We start from the raw sequence: 12648 nt of genomic DNA, 5'->3' as shown, positions 1-12648 counted from the left end.
CCACTGCACATATAAAAACTCCAAGGACTTGCATGTTATGAGGTCCCTTGCATTGCCAGGTTTATCCGAGGAATGGCTTGAACTGGCAACGAGGATAAAGAAATCTGCTTTGACAATTTGTGGGATTTCCATATCCGACTTGAAGTCTTGGTAAAGCAGAATTGGGAGCTCTTTGGGGCAGTTATTTTGGCTCTCATTTATCTGTGAAATACTTAAGGACAAAAATTATTTGTTTTGTATGGTCTGTTTGAAAATATTGATTCTGTCCATACTGTGTTTTGTTCCTCCCCTATGTATTTAGCTTCAGTGCATAAAATCTTGAATTTTACTCTGTGAGCCAGGGTTATTTTTTTTCTTTTTCCCCCTCTTGAATATTTGATAAGGTCTCTTGGGTACTGATTTTTCTTCTCTCTAGGATAACATATTATGGAAATTGTTTCACCTTGTGTCCTGTTTAAAGTCCCTGGTTTTAGCATGATTCAATTTAGCTTGCGTTATATTCTGCTGAGTTCTTCAGCAGTTCCAAGTTATTCCGTATGTGTTTGTGTGTGGGGGTGCCTTCTGCTTTTCTTCCTGCTTTTGATAAGTGACCTTCATATGATCTTCTTGAATCTTTATTACATTTAAATTAGTAATTGGCCAAACTTCTTACCGTTTTTTCCCCGAGTGAAATAAATTCTTCAGTTGACTGGAGTGAGGGAGCCACTGAGCACAGCACCACCAGCTTTGGAGTTTTTAAGCTTCAGGATCAGTTCCAGACCATTTGCATCTGACATCGAGTAAGAGTAAAACAATGTTCCACTGTTTTTCAAAACTATCGTGGGTGCATTTTCTAGCCGTCAGAGTGAAGGATTCTCTAACCATTCCCTAATCCTCTCTGATGTTGGCATTGCACCGCTAAATTATGTTCACTATTTTATTTCATAGTTGTTTTGTTGGTTGCTTGGATCTTCCAATAACGGAAGAAAACAGGGGTTTTAGATACAAAGAGCCACAGCTCTTAAAGCCATTGTAACTCTCAAGGTATTCTTTTTGAGGTATGTGTAGCGCTGAGAGTCTTTGTGTAACTTATGTAAGTAGTAGATTGGAAGGATTTTGATTTTAATTATTGGTAATATTGTTTGGGTATGCCTTTTGGTTACTTTCAAAAAGCTCAATTGTTTCCCTTCATCTTTGTATAAGAGAGGCAGGAGGAAACAGCCTTCTTTTATGGTTTTCTCCTCTTGCCTTTTGTATACTCCCTTTGATGTAACTTCCACTTATGGCTACAAAAAATATAGCCCTACTTTTCAGGTTTTTCTTTATAACCCAGATGATGTTAAGTAGTAGTGTTGGAAAGTAACGTGTGTTTTGTTCTGTTTCTGCAAATTATGCAGTCTTTACCAGCGGTTCTGCCAGATTACTGGTGTGGTATTAGACCGGCTTGTCACCGAAAATCGGTGGGTGTGAGTTTACCTGTTCATCCAGGAGAGTCACCACTGTCCTCTTAAAGATGGTATCAAAGGAGAGGACAGGCACGGGGCTTAGATTTTTATGTAACCTTTGTTGTGACTTGCAAAGCCTACTGAAATAAGTAGCTGTGGTCTGAAGTTGTATTTGGAAACACCAGCCTATAATTTTACAGAAAACACAACAATACAAAACCTATAAAATTTAGTGGAATGTGATGGGGGTATCCATTTCTAAAAACTGCATCCAGAATCCTCTAACTCTGAAGCTGAAATTCAAGCTGGCTCAGGGAAGAACTTCAAATATGTAGTGTCTTCGGAACAGTCACTGTGCAAATGTAATAATTGTGTGCTTTTATTCTAGTTGTTGCCGATAGGGAGAAAATACTTTTTTCTGTACTAGGCTTTTGTTTTTCTGGAATTGAACAAAGGCATGATCTGGCCATGACTGTTTTACTCTCAACGTCTGGCATGTTCTGTGAGTTTAAGATTAGTCAGTGAAGCTATTCCAGAATATGATATGGTTTAAATGTTTGTGTAAATGCATCACTAAACGGTGATAAGGTCACAAGTGCATCATTCAGGCTACCCATCCAGTTGTGATTAAGCTGTCTTTGTACAAGTACACATGATGCCCTCTTCCAAAATGTGCACGTGTGATAAATGTTAGAAAGATGTTAAAAACTTCAGTAGGGAAAAAACTATTCCTTATTTTCCTCCTCCTTTAATATTTGATACCTGGAATACCTTCGATCTCATTGTACAGACTTTTGAGGCTGAGGAAAGTAAATCCTGCAAAGATTGAATATGTAAAATGAGAAGTGAGGGAGCAGTTCTCTATCTTGGGATACCCCAGGGGAGAGAATTACATAGTGTGTAGTCACGTGGAAACCTAATTTTCTTCTTTCCAGGAATATCCAGGGCCCAGCTCTAGTCTGGGAAATCATGATATATTTGCCTTTAAACTCACCATTGGGAGAGACAATCTTGCCACAGGTTTGCAGAGTTTTAGATGGGGGATTTCCACTTTCTGAGGGAGAAAGGAAATTGTTAATGGCTGTTGTTGGTGGTGTTTGCTGGCATTTAGTCAGAAATTTGTATTATTGACAATGCTGCTAGATTGAGTAGTCAAGGCTAGTATAATAAATTCCTTATCTGAATAATTTTTAGATTAGTTTGGGGGTTTTATTTTTATTTTTTACAGTGCTTACTGACAAGCATCTCTTGGCAGATGAGCTTTGAGAAGACTATGAGTATCAGAAGCGGAAAATGATGAGGAAAAGGCCTCATTGAATTTGAAATGCCAATCTGCTAAAATAAAGATAATATACAAAAAGAAAGGTCTAGAGATAGCTGACTAGTCTACTTCTCCCATAGCTGTCACCTCCACTATGGCTGCATTTAGTAAGACTCTTCCTCACTCTGGGTGTGTTGGGCTAGTGTAGACTCCTCAGTAACTGAAGAAGCACAAGTCAGGAGAGGCAATGGCTATAATGTTTACGGCAGTGGTCTCACTCATCCTCTTTACCATGCCCCTTGGTATAATTCCTAACATTTAAGGCATAATTTTGTTCATTTCTGTCGTTTTTCCCTTTATCTGCCTTCAACAAAGAGCTTAGAAAGAAGGGACTAGACCACCACTCAAACTGGGGTTCACGTTAATATGTTTATGCCATTTCATGTTGCTTGTATTGGCAACTGTTTAATATGTTGTCACCTGCTGAAGTTCATAAAGAAGCTCTGAAGACTTTTGAAGAGATTCCGCTGTTTATTTTGAGGTTGTTTATCTAGAATCCAAGTGGGGATTGATAACATGCAAAATTAAAATAGCAGGTGTGCGCGCTACTGAGAGGAGGATCTGTAGGGAAGGCCATTAGATGACAGCAAGCAGTAGAAGCATGTTAACGTGAGGGTAAAGAACAGGAAAACTTGAGGTTGTTCCAAGAACATCTTTCACTATGAGGATCTTCATCCACGAGGAATACTGGGACAAAAAAGGGATTGATTTAAAATCATACTTGATGGATTATTGAAAGTATTATGTGATGTGCTTGTTGAATGATCCAAGAAAATTTTAAGACTGAGAGAGCTCTATGAAAATTATCTGTAACCACTTGGGATAACGTTGCCTGATCAACAATGCTAACGTGTTGGCATTCATGAAGTGTGGAGTTAAAAGGTCTTTATTTGAGAAGTGGTGCAGCCTGACCCAAAATGCTGTGCATGACCTTGTTCTTTGCAATTTGTAGTTACTGTTGTGGAACTGGGGGGGATTCTGCCAAAGGCCTTGCTTATGATGAGATGATTTATTTATTCGTTTGGCTTCTGAGGAGAAAAATCAGACATTGGGACTGTTTAGTGTGGAGTTCAGGCCACCAAGACAGTCAGGGGCTGGAGCACTTTGCCCTGTGAGGGGGCCCTGAGGGGCTGGGGGTGGCTCAGCCTGGAGGAGAGACGGTTTCCAGGGCACCTGATAGCAGCCACCCACCCTGATGAGCAGGGAGGTCACTGAGGAGAAGGAGCCGGCCTCTTTGAAGTGGTGTGTGGTGGGAGGAAACATGCAACCAGCACAGACTGGAAAAAAAAAGAGACTTTTGGACTAGGCAGAAGGAAAGACGGTCCCAGAGAGGGTGATTAATTAGCAAGACAGGTTGGCCCAGGGAGACTGGGCTTTCGAGGCCAGCCTGGATAAAGCTCAGCAGCCTGGTCTGGCCTCAGAGCTGACCCTGCCTGGAGCAAGGAGTAGGGCTGCAGGCCTCCAGAGGCTGTTCAACATGAATTATCCCACAATATCCATAGATACAGATAATCCATAGAATTATGCTGTAGCCTATGGATTCTAACAAAAAAAAAGACTATGGCAAAGAAAACTACTAACTGCAAATACAAGGGAAGTGTTGAGTGAGTTGATAACAACTTGAGAGGAACCCAAGAGTGTGAACTGAAGTGGTTTGTTTTCATTTGGAATGAATTTTTTTTCAGGATACTTCCAGTTTGATACTACTGATCTGAGAAGTAGTACAGATTGAACTCAGCTCTCATAATTGTTTGTCACTTGAAAGAGTGTAATGGGGACCTAATAACAACCTCAATTGCCTATTTTAGTGATAAGTAAAAATATTTCTGAGATCTCTTTGGCTTTAGGTAGCCTCACAGTAATAAAATATGTCACTGGTATTGTAGCGTGATGTTTAGACTGTAGCTTCTTGAGGATGCCTTGCTCCAGAGTATTGTGTCTATGTGGACCCAGTGGTTTGTTTAGCTCTGTTGTGCGAAAACAAGTGTTAGTTTTAGAATTCCTGTGTGGAACTGCTATAAATGTATTAAAAAGTAAATTATTTGTGAAATCCTTTATTATTTTAGAATAGCTAAAGTTCAGACATTTTGAAGATATTGCACATTTTTCAGCTCCCTTGATTAATGGTTAGTTTTATGTAGGAACCTAATTTTATGAACATGAATATAAGTCTAAGTTAAAATCGGGATTTTCAGCAAGTGGTAGTGAATATTTGTATTTTAGTTCAGTTTACTGTCAAAGGAACTAGAACTAATAAGTTAACACAACCTCAATTAGTTACCTACGCTATGGTTTTAAGCAATCCAAAAGCTGGCTACACTTGCTTAATTGAATTCCTGGCTTGTTGTTACATGTCCCTCATGACCATGATTCAAATTTAGCTCAGATGCAATTTTTTTTCCCCTGGCATTACGAAAAGCTAACATTTGGATTAGACTGAGTATTATCCTTACTGTTTTTAATGTATGATTTAAAAATATATGCACGTCAACAAGTATTTTACAGCACAATTTCCTGACTATATTGGGGAAATACAATTCCAGAGCTTCTCTGATGGAAAAAAGAAAAACTGAAGAATAACCCCAAGCTTTCCTAATGAACCAAGACAAAAAAAAAATGTAGTGCAAAACGTAGAGCTGGTTTGAGAGACAAGTATCTTGTTGGGAACTGTGTGATGTAAAAGTTGAGTAAAACATTTTTACCTGATAATGATATAAAATGAATATAACTTTCTTATGGTGTTCCTTTATGGGAGTATTATAATAGTAGATGTGCATAAAACTGCTCTTGCCTTTTGCTCATAGTGTTTTACGGTATTAATGATTAAGGTATTCTGTAGACGTCTAAGGTTATGTGTTAGCCTGAGCTGTAGCAACAGGTCTGAGTTTGCATAACACAATATTTGAAATGTGTTATTAATGGGAGTCTTATTTGTATAGTTATTGTTTAACTAGAAAGATAAAATTATGCCATGGCTTCACTAGTCGTCGTGGCTGATTGATGCATGGCAGCCTCCGGCTGGAAGGAGGTTTTCATTGGAAGTGACAGGTGCCACAAGGTTTATTTAGGACAACCTCAACCTTGTCCTGGTTGGTTTGATAACGTTTGCCTTATGGATGTTCAACCACTGCATTTCCTGCGTTAGAGCCTTGTGTTACACCAATATTACTATCTGTGCTGCCTCAACTACAAATTGGATGAACAGCCAGTGACACTTTTTCAATATTATTACATTAAACCAAGTGGATTTTGATTGATAACCTAATATTCAACTAATGCAAAACATCAATCATGGCAAGTATATTAATTATTTAATATTGCAGTCTAATTCAGAAATCGATGTGCTGCATGAGGGGAAGGGAAACTCACTGTTCCCAGAAGACTTAAGACAGGGAATGATTAAAAAAAAAAACCACCCTGCTGTACTCCTGTGTGTTAGTTCGATACAAATCTTTATTCATTTGCCAATAATCTCTTCGCATTTTCCACTTCAGGACCTTTTTTATCAGTTTTGAGACCTATAATTGAATTAAGGCTGCTTTCAGCACAGGGTAAAAGGAGTTGCACGGATATTGATGAAGTCACGCGAGGGACAGCGCAGGAGACAGCCCACTAACAGGGCAGGTTTGATCCCCTTAGCTGAGAGCTCCTCGCATCAGCTGCTTGGATCCTGCTTCCAAAGTAATGGAATTCTTTACGGCCGTTTACCACCTCAAAAATAGATGTGGGAGATGATTTCTGTTTAAATACCATGTAGACTCGAATAATAAGTTCTTGTTGCAAAATAAAAAATATTGGCGTAAGGAAAGTCCATCTTTTTCTCTTGCTTCATTCATGGTATATTCAAATAGAACAAAAGCGCACAGCAGACTTATTTTTGAAAGCTTTATGAAATTATGAATAAAAGCTTTCTGTAAAAAGTCTGAAATACAGACCAGCAAGGCTGTAAAATATGTAACTGAATGCAGCCTTATTCGGTATTTAATAAAATTTCATACTTTCCTTCACATTATGCCTCACACAGCCTGTACTAAGTCTTAAAGAGAATGGAAGACTCAGTCTTGTGTGGTTTGCTGCCTCAGAGGAACGTAGTTGGGTGTTTTGCTCCTGTGGTTTGATGTAGTTGAATAATTTGTTGAAAAATTAATATTATAAATATAAACACATACTAGATTACATAGTTCAATAACTGATTATCTGAAATACCTGTGGGGCAGTTTTTCCTTGTTAGCCATGGTTACAGCCCACCTTCCTCTAAGGGCATGGTTCCAGTTTGGAAAGCAGGTAGGACCTGGAGTCGATGACAACAGAAACCAGCCTCCTTGGGTAGTGGCTTGGGATTTGGAGATTTTTTTTTTTTTTTAATTTGTTTTCCTTCAGTTTTCTCTCAGGTTATCTTTTTTTACCTAGCAGATGTGATAATTTTCATTCTGAATTCTCCTTGCTTTTCAGCATTTTTACTTTGATAGTTTGGTTCATTTTTTTGTATCTGTCTTTATGTGATGTTATTTTTGTATCGGTACATTTCTAGTTTTTTCAGCTGTCAGCAGTAAAATGCAAAGTTTCTGTATGGCTGCCGTGACCTAGTTAGTTAATATACGATTTACTCATTCCATCACCTTTGTAAATGGTAACAGAATTTTATTATTTATTATTATTGGCAAAGCAGAACTGTGAGTCACTGAATGTGAATTTGATAAATAGCATTACAAACTGTCTTGTTTTATTAATTCAAATATGAATTAAGGAGATAACTATATTAAATGTTGGGGTTTAAGTGAAGGTCCTGTTCCATTGCTACAGTTTCTAGCAATTTCAGGGCAGGTAAAATTGATGTATTAAATAATTCTGTAATTATGAATTAGGATAATTGATACTTTTTAGGTATTGTTGTGATTAAGATATTAAAAATAAAAATTTTACACACTCGAGAAATTACATGGCTTTGACATTTCTGAGTTAAACATAAATCGTTGTAGACAAGGGTTTAGCAACTATTTAGAACTTTTGTTCTTCTGTTACAGGGACTCTGGAAACATCAAAGCTGGATTAGAACATCTGGTAAGTTTTAATTTTCTCTTGAACATTTGCATCATCTTTGATATCTGCATTCCAAATGAACACTTTTGAATGAGCTTTGAATACCTTGAATTGAGAAAGTCAACCATTTCCCAGAGGGTCAGCTTACTGTTATTATGTGAAGGCACTTACATTTTCATTTATCTTACCGTTTCAAGGGAATTTTAATTTTTTTAAATTACTTTTTTTGATGTAGAGATGAAATAAAATGGACTACAATCCTTGGATTGATGATTGCCTTAATTATAAACAAAAATTGTTTGGTGTTGGATTTTTGGCATATCCTGATCTGAAAACAACAAACTTGTGATAAAAAAAAAAAAAAAGACACACACACAATCAAATATTGCATGCATAAATATGGTATGTTTTAGTAATTTGAAGTCTTTGAAAGAAGTGCACAGGTTTGTTTTTTTCTCTTGTCTTTGCGTTATGAATAATGTATTGACTTAAATTCCATTCAGTGCTGGAGTATAAAATAATAATTGAGATGCAAAATATTTTTGGTTTAAGTAAACATATTCAAACCACAAGTGATGGCAAGACATACTTAGCATTAAAAACTAATCAGTTGATCAAAACTGGAAAAAATACAATATTGTCACCAGTCTGAAGCTCATTGAGACTAGGATGGGTAGTATCAGCAATCATCAGAACATTAAGTAGTTCATCTAAACAGATTATTGAATCCCATTAAATCAAAATATTCACTATTAATGGCACATATATCTCAGTACACCATGAGAAGTGTTTAAATTCATGTTTAATTTTTTCACGTAGTATCTAAATAATATATACTGTTCTATCCTGCTATTAAAATAAAGTCTTATCACAATGTATTGCATGAGCATTTGAAAAAAATTGCTTTTCTGTTGTTGCTTCCCATTTTGGGAATCACTTGGGAAATATGATTTGTAGGAGCTTGTGTACCAATATCTTCTTGGAGTAACAGCGGGATGAAAAGGATGTATATTCTGGCATAGTTGTCAACAGTTTCCCCTTTATAATGGTGGCATATTAAATGTTCCATTGCAACTAGTATTTTGAATGTGTAAATGGAATAAATAGCCGAGTGTTATGAATAGTTCTTAGAGCAGTTTGAAAATTAATCTTGTTTGCTAGTTTCATTGGTATCTTGCATGCTAGTTGAATCTCTTAAATAAATTTTTAAAATGTTTCATTCCTCTGCTGGTGTCAGGTAGTTGTAATCTGATGGGTTCGGAGAATTTTTCTAATGCATTATAAAGATGCTGTAGTCTTGACAGATGACCATGACTGGTACTTTTTCTAAATTGGGAGTGCTGCAATAGCTGGAGCTGCAGGTCTGATTTATAATGTCACCTCAAACCAGGAGGTGCCGAAGGAAGAGGCTCTATGGATTTTGAGTAGCCTGGGGTGGGGGTGGGGGGTGGACCAGGAATAGCATTTGCTGGTGTTCAGGGTTTCTTTGGGGTTTGGGGGGAAATGTACTGGAAAGATTCTCTGCAGAGCAGCAATACCTTAAGTTCTTTACAGGGTAACTCACTGTATGTTTGAAAAAAATTTTGTCTTCGTTAAGTACATTAGTGGCTTTGTATTTTGGTGAAAGATCTGTCGAAAACCGCTGGGTTTGAGACATTTCTCCATTTCCCTGTGATCTGAGAAAATCTGTCCTGGGAACGGGTGCTCAAGGAAATTAAGTGTTTCTTAAGACACCCACAGGTGGGAGTATTTGTGCTGGAAACTGTTTTATAGCTCAACTTTGTGTCAGAGAAGTTCACAAAGACCTTTTGGACTCCAACAAATTATAGGGATATTCCTCAGAAGAATTAAGCCACACGATTGCTCTGGTTCTACTACTTTAAATTACTGCATCTCCAAATACTTGTAAGGAAGTTTTTACCCCTTAAGAAAAGTCTTTATATTGATTTGGTAATCTGTTATTTAATCCCCTCTGTAAAAAAAAGAAAAAAAAAAGAAAAAAAAAGATATTTTACAATTTGTGATATAATCTTTATGGGGTCTGTATGTTTCCATTAGGTTTATCTGCGTGTGTATCCCACTCACTTGCTTGCAGCCTATTTTACGGCTTACCCTTGTGTAAGAATCTTCTGCCCTCCTGGTATCTAGCACCTGGCTACACACAGGAGTGAAATAAAGTAGTATAACAACTGCTGTTGAAAAACTTGGTAAATAGCTTACAAATTGTTATTTGGAAATACTTCCAGTTTAAAAACAGAGGCTTTTATAAAAAAAAAAAAATATAATATTTTCTTTGTAGCCTGGAGAACTTCCCAACAGGTCCATGTGCCTGTTTCTTGGTCGGGTAGAGCTGGCCCTCCAGGGGGAGCTGGGCTGGTCACTGCTACCCAGGGTCTCCGGCTGACCAGCCCCACTCCCTGCTGGCCACCGATAGCCATATATGCTCAGAAGCATTTCTTTTTATAATTAGTTAAGAAAAGAAACTGCAAAGTTCTAAGCATAGAGGAATTAGTCTTGTAGTCAAAAAATTTTGGTGGTTATTTGCTGAATTATACTTGGCTGATTCCTTTCCCAAGTAACAACTTTTAACAAGCTGTAGAGACCTTGGAATAGATGACTATATATCTGCAACTCTGAATAGGTCTTGTTTTCTATTAATAGCTCCACTGAAAAAGAACCACGGAGCCATACGTGTGGTTTATTCATTAGAGATACCTTATTTGTGCCTTTTCTATAACATTTCAAAGCAATAACCTGCTTGTCCTTGTGGTCAAGCAGCAGAGTCTGTCCGTTTGAAATGATGAAGAGCAACCTGTCATTAATAGCTTGTTTAGCCCATCAGCGGTTTGTAAGAATATAGTTAACGTCTGCCAAGAAAGCAGGCGCTCCCCGTGTTGTGTGTTAATCAATAACCCCCAGCAGGTGCGGATGAAGCTCCTGCAAAGCTGACTGTCGCAGTGCTTGTGCGTAGCGCTGCCAAGGAAGCTGCTGGAGTTCACCATTTACACTTTTAGTTGCATCGTGTGCCATAGGTAATTTACATCAAGGTCACTAATTCGTAACTAATATTGGTTAACTCCATCTGGCAGCTCTTTGGTTTTTTTAAGAGATCTTTGGTAGCAAAATTGGCATAAATGATCAACTAAAAAAGAACCAACAAAAACCCAAAACCCCAACCAGAAAAAGCCCCTTCTTCATCCAGAAAGTGTTAATACTTATTTACTAGGTATCACTTTTTTTTTTTTTGGAGCTTGATTTCAGTGATCGACCTCTCACTGATTTTCACTGGCATCGTTTCAGACTTCTGGTGATTACAGCTCAGTGGTCCTAGTATGGCTACTGGACAGCAATGTCTAATAGAATTGTTGGCTTTCTAATGAGCTATGAAACCAAGCAGCCAATTATTTGTGTTCACAAACAATTAATTAACACTCTTAATATGAGTAATTATGTTTTATCTTGGTAGCCTGGCAAAATTCCATGCTGGTCAATTATATTCTGCAAGCTTGAATTCTTTCTTATTGAAGAAGTGTCAGGCTGACTGGATGGTTGGGGTTTTTTCCTATTGAAATTGTATTTAATTGAAAACAAGACTTTCCACCTTTTTTTTTTTTTTTTTTTTTAAAAGCATTTCTTTCTCACATGCTCTTTCATAAAATGCTAATCATCAAAACCTGAAAAATATTCCCTTAGGAAAACCACTGTGGTGTTCTTGAGTTGTAATTTTCATGCCCATTCTTAGCTTTTGACCAAATTCCCCGCCTGGGTGACATCACTGATGAGGCACCTCTAGAGAGGACAGTTTTAGTCCAGGAGATGGGAGGCAGCCTTAGAGAACAGGAGCATGGTGATGGGCTATAGTAACGGTAATTTAACATGGAATTAACTTTTCCATCATCAGAAAAGAGGGTATTCTGTGTAGTCTCCCCACTCTGGCACATGGGCAAGGGGCGCACAGCTTGGGTAATGGGTTGTCTGAACTTTATAGCTTTCTTTTCTTCCCGTTTGGGCAATGGGATTAGTATAGCCCTAAGATGGGGCGAGAATATTGAGCCTGGAGGAATCTACCTCAGGAAGCAGTTGCGCAGGAAGTCTTCTTAAGGTGAAATCTAAAGATGAAATAGAAACATACAAGTAAAATCTTTTTCTATCATTGGGTAGGTCAGTCTAGTGGAAGGGCAATGGTGCTGAAAGGTGCCAGTGGTATGAGAAACCTTGTAGACGTTAGTCTGTAGCTTGTGATGTCAGGAGAAATGCTGATGCATTTATTTCCTTTCCGATTCCCGTCATTCACATATTTCATTTATCGCATATGTGGAGAGGTGAGGCATTTTACATAGAGGGTGGTTTGCTTATATGAACTCTTTTAGTAGTCATTGGCTTGCTAGTTCTTCAGGTAGACATTAAACTTGAATCTTCAACTTGAATCTTCCTGATGCTTTCCCTTCATAAGAAGTACTAGATACATGGGTGATTCCTTTTGGAGTGTTAAGTGCGAGAACACAGCCATTGCTCATGTCTTCCTGGCAAGGTTATAATAATAATAATTTGATAATAATAATTTATAATATAATAATTTGAAATTTTTTTAAAAAAATAAGAATTTGTAGAAATAAGCAGGTCAGGACCCTCTTAATAAAATAGTGTTAAATATAGGTTACATAGACAAATTATTAGTTGTAACGGGTTAAGTGTTTGAGTTAACTCCTACTCTTTAGAATATAAACACCTGTATTTATGTAGACATGCACTGAATTCTGCTGTTGGATTTTTTGGCATTGAGCCCAAATTGTTGTTGACTAGCGTGAGGTTACAACTAAAAGCATTGCATTCTCTAAAGATGCGAATACGTAGCTTCAAATG

The 12648-nt window shown here is 37.6% G+C and overlaps 1 protein-coding gene across 1 annotated transcript in view; it reads left to right on the top strand.

Moving 5' to 3' along the window:
* The window catches only part of RSRC1 (arginine and serine rich coiled-coil 1), a 170439-nt gene that overhangs the window by 68558 nt on the left and 89233 nt on the right, over positions 1-12648 (top strand). The window contains exon 5 of the mRNA XM_054205922.1: positions 7770-7806. Coding sequence (XP_054061897.1) covers positions 7770-7806 — 37 coding nt within the window. The remainder of the gene's footprint in view (positions 1-7769; positions 7807-12648) is intronic.

This window comes from Rissa tridactyla, chromosome 6 (assembly GCF_028500815.1).
Source record: "Rissa tridactyla isolate bRisTri1 chromosome 6, bRisTri1.patW.cur.20221130, whole genome shotgun sequence".
NCBI classification, from domain to species: domain Eukaryota; kingdom Metazoa; phylum Chordata; class Aves; order Charadriiformes; family Laridae; genus Rissa; species Rissa tridactyla.
The sequence above is the reverse complement of the archived record's forward strand: the minus strand, read 5'-3'. Positions and strand labels throughout refer to the sequence as shown.